General features: G+C 44.0%; 1 protein-coding gene across 2 annotated transcripts in view; it reads left to right on the forward strand.

Annotated features, from left to right (window-relative positions):
- Window positions 1-23,482, forward strand: part of LOC132391962 (exocyst complex component 6B-like) — an 845,841-nt gene extending 822,359 nt beyond the window's left edge. For both annotated transcript variants that reach the window (XM_059965781.1, XM_059965782.1), the window contains exons 21-22: window positions 4,520-4,632; window positions 16,297-23,482. In XM_059965781.1, coding sequence (XP_059821764.1) covers window positions 4,520-4,632; window positions 16,297-16,429 — 246 coding nt within the window. In that variant the 3' untranslated portion in view covers window positions 16,430-23,482. The remainder of the gene's footprint in view (window positions 1-4,519; window positions 4,633-16,296) is intronic.
- Window positions 23,483-25,903: the final 2,421 nt, after the last annotated feature.

Below are 25,903 nucleotides of genomic sequence, written 5' to 3' on the forward strand. Positions count from 1 at the left end.
CCATAGCAAAGAAAGCCCAGCAGCGTCTCCACTTTCTGTGAAGGCTGAGGAAAGTCCATCTCCCATCCCCCATCCTCACTACATTCTACAGGGGTTGTATTGAGAGCATCCTGAGCAGCTGCATCACTGCCTGGTTCGGGAATTGCACCATCTCGGATCACAAGACCCTGCAGCGGATAGTGAGGTCAGCTGAGGAGATCATTGGTCTCTCTTCCCGCCATTATGGACATTTACACCACACACTGCACCCGCTAAGCTAACTGCATTATGAAGGACCCCACGCACCCCTCACACAAACTCTTCTCCCTCCTGCCATCTGGCAAAAGGTACCAAAGCATTCTAGGCTCTCACGACCAGATTGTGCAACAGTTTCTTCCCCCAAGCCATCAGACTCCTCAATACCCAGAGTCTGGACTGACATCTACATCATTTATTATTATATTGAAATTTGTCCTCTACTGTGCCTATTGTCTTGCTTATTATTTATTTATTTGTTTATTAATTATTGTACTGCCCCACACAGTTTTGTGCACTTTACGTAGTCCTGTGTAGGTCTGTAATGTAGTGTAGTTTTTATGTTGTTTTATGTAGTCTAGTGTAGTCTTGTGCTGTCTCACATAGTCTAGTGTAGTTTTGTGTTGTTTCATGTAGCACCAGGGTCCTGGAGGAATGTTGTTTCATTTTTACTGTGTACTATACCAGCAGTTTAAGGTTGAAATGACAATAAAAAGTGACGACTTGACTTGAATGTATGCAGCAATGAACGTTGGGTGTACCAGAGAAGACATTGAAGTGTTACACTCACCACAATGACAACAGAATGACAAGGCAATATTTGTGAAGTGTTTGTTTACTGATTGCTGTCTGTCACAATGACCCCTGTCAAGGCATGATGGGCTGAATAGTCTCCCATTCCATTATTTTCTATGCTTTCCCAATCACTGTATTTCCTGTAATAATTGGCAAACAGCCTCAATTAACTATCTGAACTCCTTTTGGAAACACAAGATTCTGCAGATGCTGGAAATCCAGAGCAACACACACAAAATGCTGGAGGGACTCAGCAGGCCAGGCAGCATCTATGGAGGGGAATGAACTGTAGACATTTTGGGCCAAGACCCTTCATCAGGCCTCATATCACTTCATCAGATCCTGATCAAGGATCTCGACCTGAAACATTGATTCCCTTCCATAGACACTGCCTGACCTGCTGAGTCCCTCCGGCATTTTGTATGTGTGTTGTTTTTATTTTCTGGGTGTCAGAGAGCAAGACTGCCCTGTCCTAGATGAAGGCCAGCTTCATGGGTGTTCTTAGAAATGTCCTCATCTAGGCAAGCCGTGACTTGTTTCTTGTGGATGGCAGAAGGGCTTTACGCAGTTGGAATATTTTTGAAGGAGGGTATGTTATCTTGGCGCTGCTGGGAAACGGTCAGGGGTTCCCACAGCTGGACAATCCTCATATCTCCTTCACATTCTTTGATGATTAGGAGAAATGCGTAGCAAATCAACAGAGGCTGGAATGAAACTAGAGCCAATGATTCTGTAGAGGTTGTGTAAATGTTAGAATCGCAATCAGAATCGGGTTTATTATCACTAACATACGTTGTGAAATTTGTTGTTTTGCAGCAGCAGTGTAATGCAATGCATAAAAACAATCAATTACATTAAGAAATATATACTTGTTATATGTACTGTACTGTGCCAAAGCTTATATAATCTGTACAGGCACAGCAGAGCTATGTGACATGACTATAATTTTGGAGAAGGCAGGTTTTAGAAGCAACATTTGTTATGGACATACAGTACTGTGCAAAAGTCTTAGACACATACATATAGCTAGGGAGTTTAAGACTTTTGCACAGTACTGTTGTAATTTTATGTATTGCACTGTACTGCTACTACAGAAAAAAACAAATTTCATGACATATGTGAGTGATGATAAACCTGATTCTGATATGGGTCTTTATTGGGGACTGAGAGTGGGAAGGGGACAGGGAGAGGGGGGCCCAATGTTGGGGAAAGGGAAAGGGAGAGTGGAGGGAGAGGGAAGCACCAGAGAGACATTCTATAATGATCAATAAGCCAATTGTTTGGAATCAAATGACCTTGCCTCATGCTTGGTATCTCAGAGCTGGACGTGTCTGTACCAGTGACATCCCCTGCCCCAGCACACCTTCTCTGCCACCTGTCCCACACCCCTCCCATGGCACTCCACGCTCACCGTTCCCAAATTTTTTACACCCACTCCACATTGCATGTTACCTAATATATGTGTTCCCAATTAACTGGAATCCACTAAATGTATAGTTGTGGTGTGGCAACTTGTGTGCCTCAATGACCTGGAGAGCTAAGTTGGCTGGAGTCAGCTTGATGCCTTAGCTCTTCATAAAGTCATCCATGACAAACAGGTCAAAGGATCCAGCGGTCCTCCAAATTCAGGGTTCAGCTCAAGGCTAACAACCCCAACAGGTAAAACAAAGTTGATACAGAAATAGCAATGAAGAATACTTCTACATCTGAGTGAGACGGTATTCCTGAGTCTCCACCAGGGACTTGTATGGCTGACAGGAGTGAAAACCGAGAGGAAGCTACTGGCATGGTGAAGGAAGCCTGAACACTGCCAGAGATGGAGCGTCTTCATTGCTGCCCTAAGAGCTAGTAGTGTAAAGGGCAGCTAGGATACCAGGTTGTGATGCAATCAGTTAGGATATTAATAAACGGGTAACGTTCACTCTAGGAAAGTGCAACAGAAAGGTTCAGGGTGAGGGTGAACACCTTACACTGGAACCCAGCTGCTGTACTAGAGGTTCAAAATCCAAATTAAATTTATTATCAGAGTACATGTATGTCACCATACACTATCCTGGGGTTAATTTTCTTGGAGATATTTACAGGAAGATAAAGAAATACAGTCAAGTATATGAAAAATGATGCTTAATATGATCAAGTGAATGAGGTCACTTGGTCCATCGACTCTGTTCCACTATTTCATCATGGCTGATTTATTTCCTCTCTAAATCTCATTCTCCAGGCTTCTCCCTGTAACTTTGACATCCTTACTAATTTGACAAACTGACTGTCAAACATCCTCAGTGCAATGAGGACGTTCACACGTGGGCGATCTCCTTCTTCTGGGCAATGTCTTTACAAGATGGGTGACCCTAACCATTATCGGTATTCTTCAGAGATTGTCTGCCTGGCATCAGTGATTGCATAACCAGGACTTGTGATATGCACCGGCTAGTCCCATGGCTTCACATGACTGAGTGAGGGGGGGCTAAGCAGATAATGCACCTTGACCAGGGGTGACCTGTAGGCTAGCGGAGGGAATGAGTTCCTTACACTTCCTTTGGTAGAGATGCATCTCCACCCCGCCACCTAGCAATGAGGACAAATCATGCAAATAATCAATATAAGTCAATAAGTAAATAATACCGAGTTGTAGAGACATTGGAAATGAGTCTATAGATCATGGAGTCAGTTCAGTGTTGAGTTGAGTGAATTTATCCACACAGAGTAGACTCTACAACCTTTACATCCATGACATTGGGTGGAATGTTCCCCTGCTGTACATTCCGCATGATTGTGGTTATGTTAGCTGGTAGTCAACCTCATTCTGTCAGCTTGGACTGCCAGGTATGCTGTGCACCGTAGCCTTTGGCCACAAGCAGCAAGGAGCATGACTTGTCAGTCTGGTTTTCAGTGGGAAAGAATCTGTTTGCGACTTCCGCCCACTTGTGCTGTCTCTCACCATTTCTCGCTGCCTCAGTGAAGCAGCCGCCATGATTCACTTAAAAGACCTGCAACTCATGTTCTCAATATTTATTACTTATTTACTTCTCTTCTCCCCCCTCTCATCAGGGAAAAGTTAGAAAAGACTGAAAGAACATATCACCAAGCTCAAGGACAGCTTCTTATCAGATTCTTGAAAGGAAAGGATAAGATGGACTCTTGACCTCACAATCTACCTTGTTGTGATCTTGCATCATATTGTCCGCCTGCTCTGAACTTTCTCTATACACTTTATCTTGCATTCTATTAACATTTTATCTTATTTAAGTTCAATGTGCTGTGTAATAATCTGATATGTATGGACAGCATGCAAGGCAAGCTCTTCACTGTATCTTGGGCATGTTACAATAATGAACCAATTCCAGTTTTAAATCCAGCCTGCCAGGGTGGTGGTGGAGGCCATTGCTGTTTCAGTAGTAGATATGGCTCACTCCAAAGCCCTTGAATGGAAAATCCTACAAAGAGTAGTGGATACGGACCACTCCATCACAGGTAAAGCCCTCCCCAGCATCGAGCACATCTGCACAGAGGTCCACAATAAATTCCTTGGACTTACTGACACTGAGTGTGAGGTTGGTGTTATCGTGACACCACCAAACTAGACAAAGCTAACTATCTCACAATTGTACGCCTCCTTGTTGCCATCTAAGATTTTTCTTCAATGCCGAGTGTGGTCACCAAACCATCTGCCTTTGTTGTAACCCTCTGAACCAACTTTCTCCCACAGCTTCTGGACCTCTTCACCCAGTGGGACTGGTCAACGTACCTGGCCGACTATGGGCAGCCCGGCTGCAAGTACTTGAGGGTGAACCCAACTACAGCGCTCACTCTGCTGGAGAAGTAAGTGCATTACTCTGGGTTTGGGGTTCCTTATCACTGGCGTTGGAGCATTGTGCAAAAGACTAGAGTAAAGGTTACACAGCCTGGCCCCTCCCCTCTAGCCATGGGCCAATATGAATTTCTTGAGATATATGGATAGGCTGGGAGTTTTTTTTACCTTGGAATATAGGAGGCTGAGGGTGATCTTATAAAGGTTTATAAACTCATGAAGGGCAGAGTATGGTCACAGGGTTGGACAGACCAATACTAGTCAAAAGTTCAAGTCAATTCATTGTCAAAGTACGTATATGTCATCATATTCAACCCTTAGATACATTCTCTTGCAGGCATTTACAAGAAAGTAAAGATATACATTAGAATTTATAAATACCAAAGACTGACAAAAACCAGTGGGCAAAAGAAGGCAAACCATGCAAATAATTAAAGCAGCAAATAAATAATACTGAGAACATGAGTTGTAAAGTCCTTAAAAGTGAGTCTGTACGTTGTGGAATCATAAGTGTTGAGGTGAGTGATGTTATCCACGGTGGATCAGGAGCCTGATAGTTGTATGGTAATAACTGTTCCTGAACCTGATGGTGAGGGCCCTAAGGTTCCTATCCCTTCTGCCCGATGGCAGTAGCGAGGAGAGAGTTGACATGACAGAGATGTACAAGATGTTAAGAGGGAATAATTAGAATGGACATTCAGAGAGTTTTTCCCAGGGCAGAAATGGCTATACGAGGTGGCGTAGTTTTAAGTAGGAAAGTGCAGGATGGGTGTCAGTGGTAGGTTTTGTATACAGAGCGGTGGGTATATGGAAACGCCTGCCAGGGCTGGTGGTTGAAGCAGATACGTTAGGGACATTTAGGAATCTCTTAGATAGATACATGAATGATAGAAAAATGGAGGGCTATGTGGGAGGAGAGGGTTAAATTGTTCTTAGAGAGGGTCTGTACAAAATGTTGAGCTAAGGTGCCTGTATTGTTCTATGTTATATGTTGTATGTTCTGTGACATAGATTCAGGTGAGAGGGGGAAGATTTAAAAATGAATCTAAGGAGCAGTTGTCACACAGAGGGATGTGGATATATGGAACAAGCTGCCAGAGGAGTGGTAAAGATGGGTACAATTGCAATTTTTAAAGACATTTGGACAGGAGCATGGATGTAAAAGCTTTACGGCCAAATTCAGGGCAATGTGTCTAGTTTAAGTAGATAACTTGGTTGGCATGGAGCAATTGGGATAAAGGGCCTTTCTCTGTGCTATCCAATTCTATGACTTTATGACAACAGAATATGCTTCAACACAGTAAATGCTTGGACTGTTGATGGCAAAAGTCATGAAGTCCAAACCAGGCGAACAGCTTTCAGTTCAGTCTCATCATAAGGAATAGAGTAGATAATATTTTCACTATAACAGTGGAAGATTGTAATACCAGAAGACAAGAGCAGAATTCAGCCATTCGGCACATCGAGTCTGCTCCACTATTCCATCATGGCTGATTTATTATCCTTCTCGACCCCATTTTCCTGCCTTCTCCCTTTAGTTCTGACTAATCAATAACCTATCAACCTCTGCCCAATGACTTGGCCTCCACAACCATCTGTGGCAATAAATGTCACAGATTCACTACCTTCTCAATCCCATTCTCCTGCCTTCTCCCCATAACATTTGAAGCCCTTAGTAATCAAGAACCTATCAACCTCTGCTTTAAATATACCCATAGACTTGCCCTCCATGGCAATGCATTCTGGCTAAATAAATTACTCCTCATTTGCATCCTATAGGGGCAGTCCTATTCTGAGGCTATACCCTCCAGTTCTGAGCTCTCCCAAAATTGATAACGTCCTCTTCATACCCACTCTACTTATGCCTTTTAATATTTGGGTTGCGAGTGTGTGGAGCGAGCTGCTGATGAAAGGGGGTTCAGTTGCAACAATGAAGAGAAATTTGGATAGGTACATGAATGAGAGAGAGGTATGGAGGGCTGTGATGCAGGTGCAGGTATAGGCAGGTGGGACTAGGTAGAAGACTGGGCTGGCACAGACTAAATGGGCAGAAAGGGGTCTGTTTCCATGCTATAACACCCTGTAAATTTTAAGAATGATGTATGAGTTTTCAACTGTAAGCGTTGAACTTATGTTGAATACAGCCCATTTTCTTTATCCCCCCCCACCCCTCATCTTCCTCTCATCGCTCAGTACTCCCCACCCCTCCCACTCTCCCCCCTCACCTGCATTCTCCCTCACTAAGCTAAGCTAGTGCTTTGTGGCAGATCAACGAGCAGTAGAATCCCAGTCCATTTCCTTCCACAGATGCTGACTGACTCACTGAGTTCTTCCAGCATCTTGTTAGTCTCCCTATTTGCATTAGTTTGGCTCCATGTTCCTGGTGAATACCTTGTACTGCTCACTCCCTGCCATCCTGTGCACGAATTTGGCTAAGACAGGGACCTCCTGGTGAAGGGTTTTGGCCTGAAACGTTGTCACTACCTCCTCCCATAGATGCTGTCTGGCCTGCTGAGTTCTGCCAGCATTTTGTGTTTTTATTTATTTCCAGCATCTGCAGATTCACTCGTGTGACCTCTGTGCAAGTTAAGTGTCTTAAGGGGTATGGGGGTTTTGGTAAGTTTTCAGGGAAATTAAAAATGATGGATCAGATTTTTCTTTCATTCAGCATTCTATTTCATTTCTGATAACTGCTTGCTTCGTTTCATTTCTGCCGCATCATAGGATCTCCAGAGCGTAAGTACATTTTCTGTGATACCTTATGGCAAATACCAGGGGGTGTAATTTTATGATGATTGGAGGTAGCGTTGTAGCTCATCTTTCATCGATGCTGTCTGACCTACTGAGTTTCTCCAGCATTTTGTTCGCGTGTCGATTTCCAGTATCTGCAGAATCTCTTGAGTTCATCATTAAGTCTGTTCACCTATAACCCATTGTAGATGAAACTGACCATCGTGGTCTGAAGGGCCTGTGCTGTACTGTTCTATGTTTGATGTCCTAAGTAAGGTCTGTCTCTGTGTAAGCCAGCAAAACCAATGCAGCCTCTCAGAAGTTATGGTGCAAAATTTTCATCCTGCAGAAGTGGAGAAGCTCACAGTATATCAAGCATTTACCTTGTATCTGGATAAACATACCCAGGGCAGGGACAGCAAGTGTTAAATATCATTCAGAGCTAGTATCATAGATCACAGGGCACCGCCTCAGAATGTCCCTTTAGTCCATGCAGACCAAGTAAGAGAGTCCTGTTTGCCTGTGTTTGATCAATATCCCTCTAAATCAAGGGTTCCCAACCTTTTTTGTGTTTTTATGCCATGGATCAATACCATTAAGCAAGGGGTCCAGGGACCCCAGGTTGGGAGCCCCTGCTCTAAACCTTCCTTATCCATATACCTATCCAGATACAATACTCTCATTGTATCTGCCTCAAATATTGAAAGGACAAGATAGAGTGGTTGCAGAGAGGATGTTTCTGATAATGGGGGAGTCTAGGACCAGAGGGCACAGCCTCAGAATACAAGGACATCCCTTTAGAGCAAAGATGAGGAGGAATTTCTTTAGCCAGAAGGTGGTGAATCTGTGGAATTCATGCCACAGGTGGCTGTGGAGGCCAAGTCATGGAGGATACTTAAGGAGGAGGTTGATAGGTTCTTGATTAGTCGGGACATCAAAGGTTAAGGGGAGAACCATATAACCATATAACAATCACAGCACGGAAACAGGCCATCTCGGCCCTCCTAGTCCGTGCCGAACTCTTAATCTCACCTAGTCCCACCTACCCGTACTCAGCCCATAACCCTCCACTCCTTTCCTGTCCATACCTATCCAATTTTACCTTAAATGACACAACTGAACTGGCCTCTACTACTTCTACAGGAAGCTCATTCCACACAGCTATCACTCTCTGAGTAAAGAAATACCCCCTCGTGTTTCCCTTAAACTTCTGCCCCCTAACTCTCAAATCATGTCCTCTCGTTTGAATCTCCCCTACCCTCAATGGAAACAGCCTATTCACATCAACTCTTATCTATCCCTCTCAAAATTTTAAATACCTCGATCAAATCCCCCCTCAACCTTCTACGCTCCAATGAATAGAGACCTAACTTGTTCAACCTTTCTCTGTAACTTAAGTGCTGAAACCCAGGTAACATCCTTGTAAATCGTCTCTGCACTCTCTCTAATTTATTGATATCTTTCCTATAATTCAGTGACCAGAACTGTTCACAATATTCCAAATTTGGCCTTACCAATGCCTCGTCCAATTTTAACATTACATCCCAACTTCTGCACTCAATGCTTTGATTTATAAAGGCCAGCGTTCCAAAAGCCTTCTTCACCACCCTATCTACATGAGACTCCACCTTCAGGGAACTATGCACTGTTATTCCTAGATCTCTCTGTTCCACTGCATTCCTCAATGCCCTACCATTTACCCTGCATGTTCTATTTGGATTATTCCTGCCAAAATGTAGACCCTCACACTTCTCAGCATTAAACTCCATCTGCCAACATTCAGCCCATTCTTCTAACTGGCTTAAATCTCCCTGCAAGCTTTGAAAACCCACCTCATTATCCACAACACCTCCTACCTTAGTATCATCAGCATACTTACTAATCCAATTTACCACCCCATCATCCAGATCATTTATGTATATTACAAACAACATTGGGCCCAAAACAGATCCCTGAGGCACCCCGCTAGTCACCGGCCTCCATCCCGATAAACAATTATCCACCACTACTCTCTGGCATCTCCCATCTAGCCACTGTTGAATCCATTTTATTACTCCAGCATTAATACCTAACAACTGAACCTTCTTAACTAACCTTCCATGTAGAACTTTGTCAAAGGCCTTGCTGAAGTCCATATAGACTACACCCACTGCCTTACCCTCGTCAACATTCCTCGTAACTTCTTCAAAAAACTCAATAAGATTTGTCAAACATGACCTTCCACGCACAAATCCATGCTGGCTACTCCTAATCAGATCCTGTCTATCCAGATAATTATTAATACTATCTCTAAGAATACTTTCCATTAATTTACCCACCACTGATGCCAAACTGACAGGTCTATAATTGCTAGGCTTACTTCTAGAACCCTTTTTAAACAATGGAACCACATGAGCAATATGCCAATCCTCCGGCACAATCCCCGTTTCTAATGAAATCTTAAAGATCTTCGTCAGAGCTCCTGCTATTTCTACACAAACTGGGGAATATCCTGTCAGGACCTGGAGATTTATCCACTTTTAAATGTCTTAATAGCGCCAGTACTTCCACCTCTTTAATTGTCATAGGTTCCATAACTTCCTTACTTGTTTCCCACACCTTACACAATTCAATATCCTTCTCCTTAGTGAATACCGAAGAGAAGAAATCGTTCAAAATCTCTCCCATCTCCCTTGGCTCCACACAGAGCTGTCCACTCTGATTCTCTAAGGGGCCAATTTTATCCCTCACTATCCTCTTGCTTTTAATATAACTGTAGAAACCTTTCAGATTTACTTTCACCTTATTTGCCAAACCAACCTCGTATCTTCTTTTAGCTTTTCTAATCTCTTTCTTAAGATTCCTTTTACATTCTTTATATTCCTCGAGCAATTCCTTTACTCCATGCAAGGAGAAGGCAGGAGAATGGGGCTGAGAGGGGTAATAAACCAGCCATGATAGATTAAAGCCAAATGGTAAAAGTGGAGGAATTGACTTTATTTCTTACATCCTTCACATACTTGAGGAGTAAAAATCTTTACATTACATTTCCATCTAAATGTGCAATGTGCAATCATAGTAATTTATAATAAATAGAACAATCAATGTAATATAGACTACACTCAGTCTGATTGCCTGGTGGAAGAAGCTGTCCCAGAGCCTGTTCCTGGCTTTTATGCTTCAGTACCGTTCCCCGGATGGTAGCAGCTGGAATAGGTTATGGTCGGGATGGCTTGGGTCCCCAGTGATCCTACATGAGGAATCCACGAGGACTCACTCATATGTCCACAGATCAGAAATATCTCAGCATCTCGATGTGTTAAGGCAACTGCTCTGCTCTGGATGGTTGTTGGAACCTGTGGAGAGTGTTAAATACAGTCCAGTTTTGTCACAGCCTTGTCACGGCCTTCCATCCAGTCCATCTCCACCGTGCACTGCCTCAGGAAGGTTAACAATATCTCAGGAATGCTCGTCAGCCTGGCCATTCCCTTTTCTCTCGTTTACCTTAGATTCAGATTCAGATTCAGTTTATTGTCATTTAGAAACCACAAATGCAATGCAGTTAAAAAATGAAACAACGTTCCTCCAGAATGATATCACAAAAGCACATGACAAAACAGACTACACTAGAAAATCCACATAACGTTTGGCAATCCCCAATCCAGAGGCCGGAGAGGCTGCTGCGTATTAATATTGCGCTACCATCTTAGTGCGTTCCCCGGAAAGGAGCTCCAAATCCACCAGACAAAACAAGTTCAAAAACTAAAGCTACAAGACCTGCACTAAACCACATGGTTACAACATATAGTTACAACAGTGCAAGCTATAGCATAATTGATAAAAAAACAGACTATAGGCACAGTAAAAATAGTCCAAAGATGTTAAAGGACTGTAAGTTCAAAAGAAATCACCACACAGTTTCCACAAGTCCCCAGGGTCCCGACAGACTTGCCATCCCACGCCGGCGGCCCCACTATGGACTTCCACGGCGCCGCCTGACTCAGCCTCGCAGACGCAGCACACACTGAAAGCGACCTGACCGCAGCGGATTCCGAGTCCGTCGAACCTCCGAGCTGACGACCATCCCCTCCGGCATAGCTTTTCCGAGCACCATCCTCTGCCGAGCGTATTAAGACGGCCCTGCCAACGGCCATTGGCAACGCGACCCCGAGGACTGGGGTCCTGTTCTTCCCAGCAGAGTCCTGGACCTCACAGCAGCAGCAGCAACGAAGAAGGTCTTCCTGGAGATTTCCCAATGTTCTTCCATGCTCCCACATCCGTTTTCAATTGATTATGATTACGCATGGCAGCTGCGTCACGCCGCCATCTTGGAATATAGAGTGTTGGAGTCATAGAAAAGTACAGCACAGGAACAGGCCTTTTGGCCCAATTAGTCTACGTCAAACCACTTTAGCTGCCTACTTTCAATCACCTACGCTGGGACCAGAGCCCTCCATATCCTGCCAGCTATATACCTGGCCAAGCTTATCTAAAATATTGAAATCGAGCTCGCATGCACCACTTGTGCAGGCAGCTCTTCCACACTCACACAACCCTCTGAGCGAAGAAGTTCCCCTTAAAGTTTTCCCTTTTCACCCTTAAACCATGACTATAGTTGCAGTCCCACTCAACCTCAGTGGAAAAAGCCTACTTGCATTTACTGTATCTATACCCCTCACAATTTCATATACCTCTATCAAATCTCCTCTCAATCATCTACATTCAAAAGAATACAGTCCTAACTAGTCAATCTTTCCTTATAACTCTGGTCCTCCAATTCCAGAAACGTCTTTGTAAATGTTCTCTGTATGCTTTCAAGGTTATTTGCATCTTTCCTGTAGATAGGAGACCAAAACAGCACATGATACTCACCAACTTCTCATGCAACTTCAGCATAACATCCCATCTCCTGAACTCAATACTTTGATTTCTGGGAGAAGACATAGGAGTGTCAAAGTCCAGACGTCAGATTGTAGAAGAGCTTCGTTCCACCCCCGCACCCCACTGTCAGGCTCAGTTTCTGGTTGCCATCCAACATGTTAACTCCTGATGCAGGGGATGGGATCACAGAGTGGAGGTTGAGATGGGTTATTTAGATTAAAAAAGTTACACAGCATGGGAACAGGCCTTTCAGCCCAAGCCATCATGCTGACCAAGGTAACCGCTTGAGTTAGACCTATTTCCTCCCCTTTGCTGCTTATCCCACTAAACCAGGGATTCCAGGGCTTTTTTTATGCTATGGATCAATACCATTAAGTAAGGGGCCTAGGGACCTCAGGTCAGGAACTCCTGCTCTAAACCTCTCCTATCTATATACCTGTCCAAGCTTCTTTTAAATATAATTGTACCTACCTCAGTTCATTGCATTTATATATCACACTCTGGGTGAAAAAGTCACCCTTCAGGTTCCTTTCTGTCAGAATCAGAATCAGGTTTAGTATCACTGCCATGAAATTTGTTGTTTTGCAGCAGCAGCAGTACTTTGCAACACATAATTATTTTTAAAGAACTATGAATTGCAAGAGATATAGCTAAGGAAGGTGACTGGAGATGGTGATGAATACGAGGTGAATGAGGAATGATGACGTGAGTGTGATCCTTGACGGTAGCATAAGAAGAGGTTATGCCCTCTATAATATGTCCCCTCTCACCTTGAAGCAATGCCTTGTTGTGTTAGACTCCACCACCCTGTGACCATTCAACTTCACTTTTTTTAAAACTCTATAATGTCCCACCTCTGCCAATGGGCACCACAGGTAGTAAAGACCATTTTGGACAATATGATCCTGCAGCTGTGAGACTTTATCGATCTTTCAGCTAAGCTTATTTGAAAATCAGGATCAGAATCAAAGAAAGATTAAAGATTTAACTTTATTTAGTCACATGTGCATCGAAACACACAGTGAAGTGTATCATTCGTGTCAAATCCAGTCAGCGAGGATTGTACTAGGCAGCTCACAGGTGTCAACACGTTTCCAGCACCAACATAGCGTGCTCACAACTTACAAACTCTAACCCTCACGTCTTGGACTGTGGGAGGAAACTGGAGCACCTCGAGGAAACCCACACAGTCATGGGTAGAATGTACAAACTCCTTAGTGTCAAAAATTGAACCAAAATCTTAAAACTGGTTGCTGTGAAGCGATACATTAACCACCCTGCGAACGTCTTGCCCTATCAGAATCAGAAATAGAATCAGAATCAGTATCAGCATCAGAATTAGAATCAGAATTACAATCAGGATCAGAATCAGAATCAAAATAAGAATTAGAATCAGAATCAGGTTTATTATTGATTTATGTTGAGAAATCTGTTGTTTTCTGGCAGCAGATCTGTACAAATATGCAAAAATTATAATAATTTTCGAAAATAAATAGTGAGACAATGTTCATGGGTTTATGGACCGTTCGGAAATCTGATGTTGGAAGGGAAGAACCTGTTTCTGAAACATTGAGTGTGTGCCTTGTGTAATGTATCATCTCCGAACATTATGCAGAAAAAGCTTTTCACTGTACTACAGTACATGCAAGAAAATTAAAGCAATATCAATTCTGTTTCCATACCTCCTTCCCAATGGTAATAGCAAGAAGAGGGTGTGTGTTGGTTGTTGACGCAAACAGCGCATTTAATTTATAAATATAGAACATAAAACAGTACAGCACAGTTGAATGTCTAAAGAAAGATTAAGAGATAGTTTTTATTTGTCACATGTACATTGACACATCGAAATACTCAGTGGAATGTGTTGTTTATGTCAACAACCAACACAATCTGAAGCTTGTGGAAGGAGTAGCCTGTAAATTTCGCCACGCTCCCAGCCCACAAGTTGCCGAACCATACATCTTTGGAATGTGGGAGGAAAGCAGAGCACCCAGAGGAAACCCCATGGGATCATGGGAGAACATACAAAAGCTAATCTTTAAAACTACCAAATTAGATAAAAAGGCCAAAAGAAAAAGATGGGGAAAAAAAGATGAGTAGTGCAGAGCAGATAAAGTTGAGGAATTTACTTTGCAGCTTGATTTTCAACCTCTTCAAGGATAAATGCATTGCTAAGCCACACAGTTCCTCAAATTTCATTTTGGGACAGTTGATTAGAATATGCCTGCCACTGTGGTCTGGCAGTTTAGCACAGGGATAGTCTCAGTTAGGACATAAAACATACAAATGTTTGTAGAACGTGACAACATAGTACAAGCCCTTTGGCCCACAATGTTGTGCCACCCTTCCCTCCGAACATAGCCCTCCATTTTTCTAACATCCATGTGCCTATATTGCCATCCCTAGTAGGACATTACACGTACCCACCACTCTCTGAGTAAAGAACCTTTCTCTGATATCTTCCCCTATGCTTTCCTCCAATCCCCTTAAAATTATGCTCGCTGGCATTAGCCATTTCAGCCCTGAGAAAATATCTTTGGCTATCCATTCAATCTATGCCTCTTATCATCTTATATGCCTCTATCATTGCTTCTCACTCTTCTTCGCTCCAAAGAGAAAAGCCCTAGCTTCCTCAACCTATCTTCATAAGAATCTTCTATCTTCGTTGCCGCAGACAGATGAGGACATCAGGTCGGTGGGTGCATTTAAGGTCGAGGTTGATAGATTCTTATTAAGTTAGAGCATGAGAGATTATGGAGAGAAGGTGGGAGAATGGGGCTGAAAGGGAAATGGATCAGCCATGATTGAATGGCGGAGCAAACTCGATGGGATGAAAAGAATGGCCTAATTCTGCTCCTTATGGTCTTAAAGGACCTGCTCTGTAATCCAAGCAGGATCCTGGTAAATCTCCTCTGTGCTAGTTGAAAGTTTCCCTAAACTTCCTATAATGAGGTGATCAGAACTGAACCCAATATTCCAAGTGTTGTCTAGCCAGGGATTTATAGAGCTGCAATGTTACGTCATGGCTCTTGAACTCAATCCCGCAACGAAGGCAAACACACCATACATCTTCTTAACCAGCCAATCAACTTACAGTATGTGTCATGAAATTTGTTGTATTTTGGCAGCTAAACAGTGGAAGACATTTAAAATTATTGTAAGTTACAAAAATATACATAATTTGAATAAGACAAGTAATTACAATTTCCTACTTCGCTGTATTTCTCTGATACTATCATTCAAGGGTTCTAACGAATATTGGAAATTGATGGGTGGAGGTAATCAGGCAGATCCAACATGGATTAGTGGAATGTTGGTATGAGGGACTAAATGGCCTAATCCTATACTTCCGCCCTCTCTATTCCCACTAGGAATAGCCACTTACCTTGCTGTCCCATTCTGTGTTGTTGCTTTTTGGTTGGTTGTTTCCAACTCTTATCAGAAAGTAGAACTTCTCCACAAGACCACAAGACATAGGAGCTGAATTAGGCCATTCAGTCCATCAAGTCTACTCCATCATTCTATCATAGCAGATCTTTTATCCCTCTCCACCCTTTTCTCCTGCCTTTCCCCATAACTTTTGATGTCAAAGTTCAAAGTACATTTATCGTTTAAGTACATATAGGTCACCATGTACAAACCTGAGATTAATTTTCTTGCGGGAATACTCAGTAAATCCAATAACCATAATAGAATGAATGAAAATCACACCAACAGGGAAGAGAACCAGTCTCCTTACTAACCGAGAACCTATCAACCTCTGCTTTAAATATTCCCAATGACATGGATACCTTTACCTGTACAGCCATCTGTCCTCCACAGTCATTCCACAGATTCATCGCCCTCTGTCTGAAGAAATTCTTCTTTATCTCTGTTCGAAATGGACAACCTTATATTCTGAGGCTGGTCCTAGATACCACCAGTATTGGAAGCACCCTCTCCACATCAATCTCTTTCAGCAGCAGCCATGACTAATTTTAATTATTTTATGCTGAATTCAAGTTGTTAACTATTCTGCCTTGAAATTCAACCTTCCAACGTGAATCACTTCAAACATTTAACCACCTGTTATATTTCCCTTGCAGGATGAGAGACACGAGCAGGAAGAACAACGTCTTTGCGCAGTTCCGCAAGAACGAACGGGACAAGCAGAAGCTCATCGACACGGTGGCGAAGCAACTCAGGAGTCTGATCAGCAGCATGTCCCACCACTCTTGAATCTACACTCTGAGCCCCCCCTACCTCTCTCTGTCCATACCCCTCCCTCCCTCCCTCCCTCCCTCTGTCTCATCTGGACATTATGTCAGATTCAGGGCAATTCCCATCCACAGAAGTGGAGACCAGTCCATCGCTCAAAGGGCAACAAGTTCTTGGCAAATTCTTTTCTGTTGCATTGTGGGAAGTTGCAAACAGCCTTTCAATGCACGCATGACGGAATAAGCAACTTCTCAGTTACTGAACTCCTTACACGCACCGCGCTGTCGGACCTGTACGCAGACAGCATGGGGTCAGACGCACAGTGGAACGTTCTTTACGTTCAAGATTCAGGATGCAAACTTACTCATCACGTGAACATCGAAGCATACAGTGAAATGCATCATTTGCATTAACAGCCATCATACACAAGGTTGTGCTGGTGGGGCATCCCGCAAGTGCCACCACACATTCTGGAGCCAACATAGCATGCTAACAATGTCTGGCAGAACAACACCGAACAGAACAGAACACGACAAGCAACAAAACAACAACAGCAAAACCAACCCCGTGCCTCCTCCCATCCAAGCACACACACAGTCCTCCAACTCCAGGAGAGGCCATCTTCACCCTCCAGCCTCCAGTGGAAACAGACTTGCAGACATTAGGCCTTCAGCTTCCCCACAGGACCCACAGTGATTCGTAGACTCACGTTCTGGCCTAGCGGCCTGTCTTCTGGTCTTCCAATTTGACCCTCAGGCCTTGATCCTTGACACTTTCCCCAGAACCCACCCGTCATCAAACACTACACTTCAAACTTTGGACTTGCCAATGATGGGACTTGGAACACTAGGCCTCCTGTCTCGCCAATTCATAAACCCAGAGGGTCATCAGCCCTCGTTCTTCCAACCCGCACAGAATTCCAACTCCAGAACCTGCCAATGTCTCACTGACAGGGGAGGGGCACCAGTCCTCACTGGTCTTCTATCCGGATATCTGGCTGCCAATGTCCCACGTCTGCATTCCTAGCTTTCAAGTGCAGAGCAGAGGCCTGTACTCCAGCCTGACCTCTAATCTCCCTCAATCCCCATCAAACCTGACTCCTAATTCCCCAGAACCATCCCCACAAACCTATTCACTCAACGAGGATTGTGAAGCAGAACATATGACCATAAGATATGGGAGCAGAATTAGGCCATTTGGCCCATTGACTCTGCTCCACCATTTCTTCATGGCTGATCCATTTTCCCTCTCAATTCCAATTTCCTGCCTTCTCCCTGTCATGTCCTGACTAATCAAAAATCTTTCAGTCTCTGCCTTAAGTATACCCAATGACTTGGCATCCACAGCCACCTGCAGATTCACCACTCTCTGGCTAAAGAAATTCCTCCTTTTCTCTGTTCTAAAAGGACACCCCTCTATCCTGAGGCTGTGGTCTTAGACCCCCCCCCCCAATAGGAAACATCCTCTCCACATCTACTCTATCAAGTCCTTTCAACATTTGATAGGTTTCAACAAGTCACCCCTCATTCTTCTGAATTCCAGTGAGTACAAGCCCAGAGCTTTCAAACACTTTCAATATGACAAGCCTTTCAATCCCAGAATCATTTTTTCATGAACCTCCTTTGAACCCTCTCCAGTTTCAGCACATTATTTCTAAAATAAGGGAACCAAAACTGCTCACAATACTCCAAGTGAGCACAATACCTTATAAAGCCTCAAAATTATATTCTTGCTTTTATATTCTAGTTCTTTTGAAGTGAATGCTAACACGGCATTTGCCTTCCTCACCACAGACTCAACCTGCAAATTAATCATAAGGGAATCCTGTACAAGGACTCTCAAGTCCCTTTGCACTTCAATTTTTGTGTATTTTCTCTCCATTTAGAAAACAGTCTACCCTTTTATTTCTTCTGCCAAAACGCATGGCCAAACACTTCCTGACACTCTATTCCATCTGCCACTTCTTTGGCCATTCTCCTAATCTGTCTAAAACCTTCTGTGGCCTCTCTACTTCCTCAAAACTACCAGCCCTTCCACCTATCTTCATATCATCCACAAAGCTGTCAATTCCATTATCCATGTCTTGACACATAACGTAAAAAGGATTGGTTCTGATGTAGGCCCCTGTGGAACACCACTAGTCACTGAAGAGCCAACCAGAAAAGGCTGCCTTTATTCCCACTGTTTTTCCAATCAGCCCCTGCTTTATCTATGCTAGTATCTTTCCTGTAATACCATGGGCTCTTAACTTGTTAAGCAGCCTCATGTATGGCACCTTACCTTTTGAAAATCCAAGTAAACAAGATACACTAATTTGTTATTTCTTTGTTGTTTCTTCAAAGAATTCCAAAAGATTTGTCAGGCAAGATTTTCCCTTGAGGAAACCATGCCGACTTTGCCCCATTTTATCATGTGCCTCCAAGTAACCCAAAACTATATCCTTAAAATCAACTGCAACATCTTCCCAAGCACTAAAATCAGACTAACTGGCCTAAGAAGAACGAACTGGCCTAACAGAAGAAAGCTCCTTTCTTCTGCCTATCTCCCTTCTTGAAGATTGAAGTGACGTTTGCAATTTTCCAGTCCTCTGCTACAATACCAGAATCAATTGATTCTTGAAAGACCATTAATAATTCCTCCACCATCTCTTCAGTCACCTTTTTCAGAACAGCAGGGTATATACCATTTTGTCCAGGTGACTTACCTAACTTATGATCTTTCAGTTTCCCAAAAACCTCTCTCTAGTAATGGCAACTTCACACACTTCCGCCCCCTGACACTCTCGAACTTCTGGCATATTGCTAGTGTTTTCCACAGTGGTCTGATGCAAAGTGCTTATTCAGCTTATCCACCATTTCCTTGTCCCCCATTACTACCTCTCCAGTACCATTTTCCGGCAATCCAATATCCTCTCTTGCCTCTCTTTTTTCCTTTATGTGCCTGAAGAAACGTTTGGTATCCTCTTTAATATTATTGGCTAACATACCATTGTGTTCCACCTTTTCCTTCTAAATGACTTTTTTAGTTGCCTTCTGTTGGTTTTTAAAAGCATCCCAATCCTCTAGCTTCCCACCAATTTTTGCTCAATTATTTTCCGTCTCTTTGGCTTTTATGTTGGCTTTGACTTCTTGTTAACCACAGTTGTGTCATCTTGCCCTGAGAATACATCTTTCTCTTGGGATGTGTATATCTTGTGTTTTCCAAATTGCTTCCAGAAATTCCTGCCATTGCTGCTCTGCCGTCATCCCTGCCAGTGCCCTTTTCCAATCAATTCTGGTCAACTCCTCTCTCATGCCTCTGTAATTCCCTTGACTCTACTGTAATACTGATACATCTAACTTTAGCTTCTCCTTCTCAAGGGACAGGGTGAATTTGATGATATTATGATCACTTGTCCCTAAGGTCTCTAATCAAATCTGGTTCATTGCACAACATCCAGTCCAGAATAGCTTTTCCTCTAGTGGGCTCAACTACGAGCTGCTCTAAAAAGCTATCTTGTAACCATCCTAGAAATTCACCCTCTTGCGATCCAGCACCAATCTGATTTTCCCAACCTACTTGCATATTGAAATTCCCATGACTATTGCAATGTTGCCCTTTTGGCATGTATTTTCTACCTCCTTTTGTAATTTGTAGACCACATCCTTACTACTGTTTGGGGTCTGTATATAACTCCCATCAGCATTTTACCCTTACGGTTTCTTAGCTCTACCCATAACAACCCCATGTCACCTCTTTCTAATGATTTGATTTCATTTTTACCAACAGAGCCATGCCTACCTGCCTGTCCTTTTGATACAATGTGTATTCTTGGACATTAAGCTCCCATCTGTAATCTTCTTTCAGCCACAATTCAGTGATGCCCGCGACGTCATACATGCTGAACTGTAGCTACGCTACAAGTTCATCTACAGAGCTTAGACTTGCCTGTCGTAAATCCGAGGTGAATCATTCAGTGGGACAGATAACCAGACACTCACTGTGGGCCATGCCCCGAAAGTTCCCAGATCACTTCCCTGTCCTATCCTCTCTGCAAAGCAGCCTCTCGTTGATTCCAGCTGTCAAGTAAGATTGGTTTTAAGTTTAAGGGTTAGTTGCATTTTTTTGCCAGACGCTTTTTACAGACTGCTGCTCAGTGAATCTTTGTCCGCACCAGAAATACCTGCTGAGATTTAGTTCATTCTGTCCTAGACCGTTCCTGCTTAACGGGTTAAGTCAGAAGACCTGGAGAGTACAGTCAGTGACAGAGGGTGCTGGGGGAGAGGGGTCACTGAGGGATGGTGTGAGGGAGCTGGATTAGCATCTGTGGGGATACAGTCAGTGACACAGAATACTGGGAGAGGGGGGTCACTGAGGGAGCTGGATTAATGTCAGTGGGGGATACAGTCAGTGACATAGCACTGGGTGAGAAGGGTCACTGAGGGGTGGAGTGAGGGAACTGGATTAATATCAATGGATATACAGTCAGTGACACAAGGCACTGCAGGAGAGATTGGCAGAAGGGATTTGTAGGTCAAAGTGCCTGTTCCTGTCTGTGCCAGGTCAGCTCTGAGCCTCCAGTCCCTCCTGCAGACTTTGACATTGAGCCTCCAACCTCTGGATAATTCACTTAATTTCACTATTTAGAGAGACAGCATAGTTACAGGCCCTTCTAGCCCAATGAGCTGCCCAGTTACACCCTTGTAACCAATTAACCTGCTAATCTGTATGTCTTTTCAACGTGGGTGGAAATCGGAGCAACACACAGTTGGGGGGGGTGGGTGCAAACATACAAACTCCTTACAGACAGCAATGGGAATTGAACCCCAATCGCTGAACACTGATGCTGATTGGAGGACAGGCTGCAGGAATGATCTTGTCCCCTTCACCACACATTTGTCTCATATTCCACTAAACTTGTCCAATCCCTGTACCTGGCCAAGTGCCCTCAGGTCCCCTGTAAATCCTTCCCCTCAAACCTTTGCCCCCTCTAGTTTTGGACTACCTGTTCTTTGGAAGAGACAGCATCTGTCTGCCTTATCTCTGGCTTCCGCCCTGCAGATTATTGTTCAAAAGAGTCAAGGAACCCCCCCCCCCCCACCACCACTTCATGGTGAGGGAGTTGAAGACCCCTTCTGTAAATACCTTCACCGTCACCACACTCTGAATGGGCCAATCTCCTTAAACAGTGATATTTTTGTTTGCTTCCCACCACCTTTTCTTTCATATACCTTTAGTGTAGGTACCAGACACTTTAACGGTTTTCACAGCAAGCACCAGGTTCTCAATCACCAAGGCAGAGCAGGGTGTCCAAACACAGACTAGTATGGACATCAGGGACCCTCACTCTTCAGCCAATGCCCTGCCGAGCAGCAGGGCCACTTGCCAAATCCTCATCCCTCAATCCACCCGACCCCCCCCCTCAATTCCCTCCCTCCATATCCCTCAGCTCCTTCCCTCCAACATTCCCTGATCTCCTCTCCGTCTTCCGTCCTCCCCAGGAGGATGTCTGGTGTCTCTGAGCCCTGGTTTCATGATTCAGGTCTGAATGCGATGCTACCCCTGGTCCCAACAAACTGCTCACCAGTTTGACCCCTTCGGCCATGAGGGCAGCTGGCAAGAACGGACCCCGGCCTTCAGGAGAAGTGGGGAGAAGCTGAATGAAGCATGGCTATAGCTGAACGCACTCCCCAATCCTGACACAGCCACACTCCAGTGACAGTATTGCCAAATAGCTCCAAGATAATGCCGCTGCTACGGAGAGATTCACGTTGTTGTTTTCAGTAACTGTGTCCCAGGGATTATCAGTTTCTAACCACTGATTATTGACTTTCACTGTGACATCCTGCTGTGGATGCCTGACTGCCAGTAGGAACAAGATAATCAGGAGAATAAAAGCTTCTCAATGCTCAGAATCGGGAATTTGAATGCAAAAGCAGAAAGTGGTGTGTTAATGGTCATTGTGTGCCCACAGTCTGAACGACCTGTGATTCCAGTCACTCTGCAGCAGTTCGCGAGGTGGCCATTTGGTGATCTCTTCCCACGTTTGGAAATCCTACGGTCTTCGTATCCCCAGTCACAGAATGACAGAACGCTACAGTGCAGAAACAGAGCCTTCAGCCGAACTGTTCTTCTACCTGGTCCCATCCACCTGCACCTGGACTGCAGACCCCCATCCACGTACTTACCCGAGCTTAAATGTTGTAATCGACCCCGCATCCACCGCTAGCTCTGGCAGCTCGTTCCACACTCACACCACCCTCTGAGTGAAGAAGTTTCCTCTCGGGTTCCCCCTAAACATGGTGGAGCATCCTTTATATTCAAATTTCAGATCTATTTATCACATGTACATCGAAACATGCAGTGAAATGCATCGTCTGCGTTAACAAACCAAGGAGGTGCTGGGGGCAGCCTGCAAGCGCTGCCACATATTCTGTTGCCAGCACAGCAGGCTCGCAGGACAACACAAACAGGAGCTCAAACAATAAAAGCAAACAGATCAGCACTCCCCTTCCCATCCCTCCCACCTCTGCGCTCTCACACACCTCCGGTCCTTGGTCCTGCTTTCTCAGACTCACTGACATCGGGCCTTCACTTGCAAGACTGTTTACAGTGGGCCAGGTCGGGTGGAAAATCAGGCCAATGTGGTCTGAGGGGAGAGTCGAACCACAATTTTAATCCTGTAGAAAGGGAATACCTAAGCACTCACAAATTGTATACGTACATCGTCCAGCGGACACATAGTATCCTGGCCTACAAGCTAGGTTTACTGCGCAAATATTGTGTTTTCTGGAGATCTGCTGACATGTTACTAACCATAATCATTGTATTATCTAATGCCATGCCTCCCACTGTAACATATGCCAGCCGCACGCTGGCCAGTCCTTTTGTTATTTTTCTATGTTCAATTTGTTGGAAATTGCACAGGGTTTTATTTTGCACAGACGCAGTATTTACAAAAAAAAATGGATAATGGGGGAAATTAAGGTCTTCTTTGCTTGTTACCAATATACCAGATGCAAACAATGCTGAGGGAAATAACTTTCCTCAGTGTACAATACAAGGGACTGAGAAATAAAACTGATTGTGTTGCCACCTCTGTATCTGTCTGTCTTTTTTGTACACACACACACACACACACACACACACACACACACACACACACACACACACACACACACACACACACACACACACACACAGACACACACAGACACGGACACAAGCACACACGCACACACCAGGCACATACATATCAGATACACACACATAGATGCAACTGTTATGTTTTGTAACTTCAAAACATTAAAGACACGGGAGTCCAAAGCATGAGTCTAACTTGGAGCTCACCTTAAGCGAAGCAAGCACCTGTCACGTGGTAGCATGATGATGTATGTAATTCACCTATTTATGCTTCTTTTTCTTGGGCTCTTGGCTCCCAGTGGGACATCAGCCTTCGATGCCTTCCTGCTTCCATTGCCCTCTGTTCCGTGCCAGTTTCTCAATGGTGGACCAGGAGTGCCCCCATTGTCTAATGTCAGCCTCAATATCTCTCCTCCATGTGCTCTTTGGACGTACCTTTCTCCTCATTCCTTGGGGATTCAATTTTAATGCTCACATTACAGGCCCATGTAATGTCGTGCTGACCATGTAACTTACTCTAGAAGCTGCCTACCATTTCCCTAGCGCATAACCCTCTATTTTTCTAAGCTCCTTGTACCTATCTAAGAGTCTTTCAAAAGACCCTATTGTATTTGAATCTACCATGTTTGTTGGCAGTACATTCCACACACCCACCACTCTGTGAAAAATTTACCCCTGACATCCCCTCAGTACCTGTCTCCAAGCATCTTAAAACTATGCCCCCTCATGTTAGCCATTTCATCCCTGGGAAAAAGCCTCTGACTATCCACATGATCAATGCCTCTCATCATCTTATACACCTCTATCAGGTCACCTTTCATCCTTCATTGCTCCAAGGAGAAAAGGCCAAGTTCACTCAACCTATTCTCATAAAGTACGCCCTCCAATACAGGCATCGTCCTTGTACCTCCCCTCTGCACACTTTCTAGAGTATCCACATTGTTCCTGTAGTGAGGTGACCAGAATTGAACACAGTACTCCAAGAATGCTTCGCCTTCGCTCGCCTCTTCATTGTCGGCTGTGCAGGGTCCTGATGACTTTCCCTGCAGTGAGTCATGTGCTCACTCGATGATGAGCCTCTTCTCACAAAGTCGATGGTATGGTTGGAGTTCATCAATGTTTCTGTAATCCATTGTATGCACTGTACTGGGGATTGTTTTATACAGCTTCACCAGAGCCCTGCTGGCTGGCCTGACCTGTTTCCACCTCTCACGTTGGAGACATAGGGTTAGACTTTAAGAGATATGTATTTAAACAAATAACACACAATGGATTATTTAAATGAATAAAAGAACTTAATCAATCTATATATATATAATTACAGAAATATTAAATACACAGGAACACCATACACAGATATGTTCACACACATACACAAAAATGATGCATTTCACTGTTTTCATGTTTAAAAGTTTCAAGTTACAAAGTACTTTTTAAAATCAAAGAATGTATAAATTATACAAACTTGAAATTTGTTCGCTTATAGGCAGCCACAAAGCAAGAAACCTGAAAAGACACGATTAAAAAAATAAAGTCCAACACCTGAGGTGGAAGGGAAATGGAAAAACACAAATCATGCTAACAATAGAAGCAAGCAACAATATTCTGAACCAAGCTGAGACCTCAGATCCGAACCCCCGAGTAGGCCCACAGCCTTGGTATCAGTTCATCGTGCAGCCGGGACAGTCTTCATAGCCTCAGCACCATGGAGAGGGGAGTTACCATCTTGGAGAGCAAGCAAAACCGGCTATCACCTCTGATCCTGACACCTTGTCTTTCCAGCCTATCTGGGCTGGCATTTAAACTGCCCAATAACGAACTGCACCTTGCATTAGGACCCGGGAACCACTGCAGCAGAAGACTCTGGCACCATGGAGAGAGGAGTGAATATCGTGGGAGAGCATGTGAAATTGGCTCTCGGCTCTGATCTGGGCTGGTATTTAATCGTCTAAACAGCAGATCTTACCTCGTGTTAGGACCCAGAAACTACTGCTGCTGCAAAGGGCCCCGGCCATGACCACACCGCCCAGTTACTCAGACCAGGCCCAGATTTCTACACCGCTCTCAAACTCTTCAAATCAGCTCAGTGCCCAGAGTGAACCAACCTCACATCCAGGCCAGTTGTGCAGGCATTGGAACTCCTCTCCAAATGGCTCACTGCTTCTGCAACGTACCAGCATGGTTCACCCCTTGAATTCGCTTCGCCTTCGCTCTTCTCTTCATTGTTTGTGGTGATAACACAATTTACTTCAGAAAAGGTGTTACTAGTAATGTTTTAGTCTAATTTCTTGCCTTTTGAACCACCAGTGAGCTGTTGCACACATTCGGGAGTGCCATCTTAACTGGAAGTCCTGATGGTTCGATATATAGGTG

The sequence above is a fragment of the Hypanus sabinus genome, chromosome 3, assembly GCF_030144855.1.
Source record: "Hypanus sabinus isolate sHypSab1 chromosome 3, sHypSab1.hap1, whole genome shotgun sequence".
Lineage (NCBI taxonomy): Eukaryota > Metazoa > Chordata > Chondrichthyes > Myliobatiformes > Dasyatidae > Hypanus > Hypanus sabinus.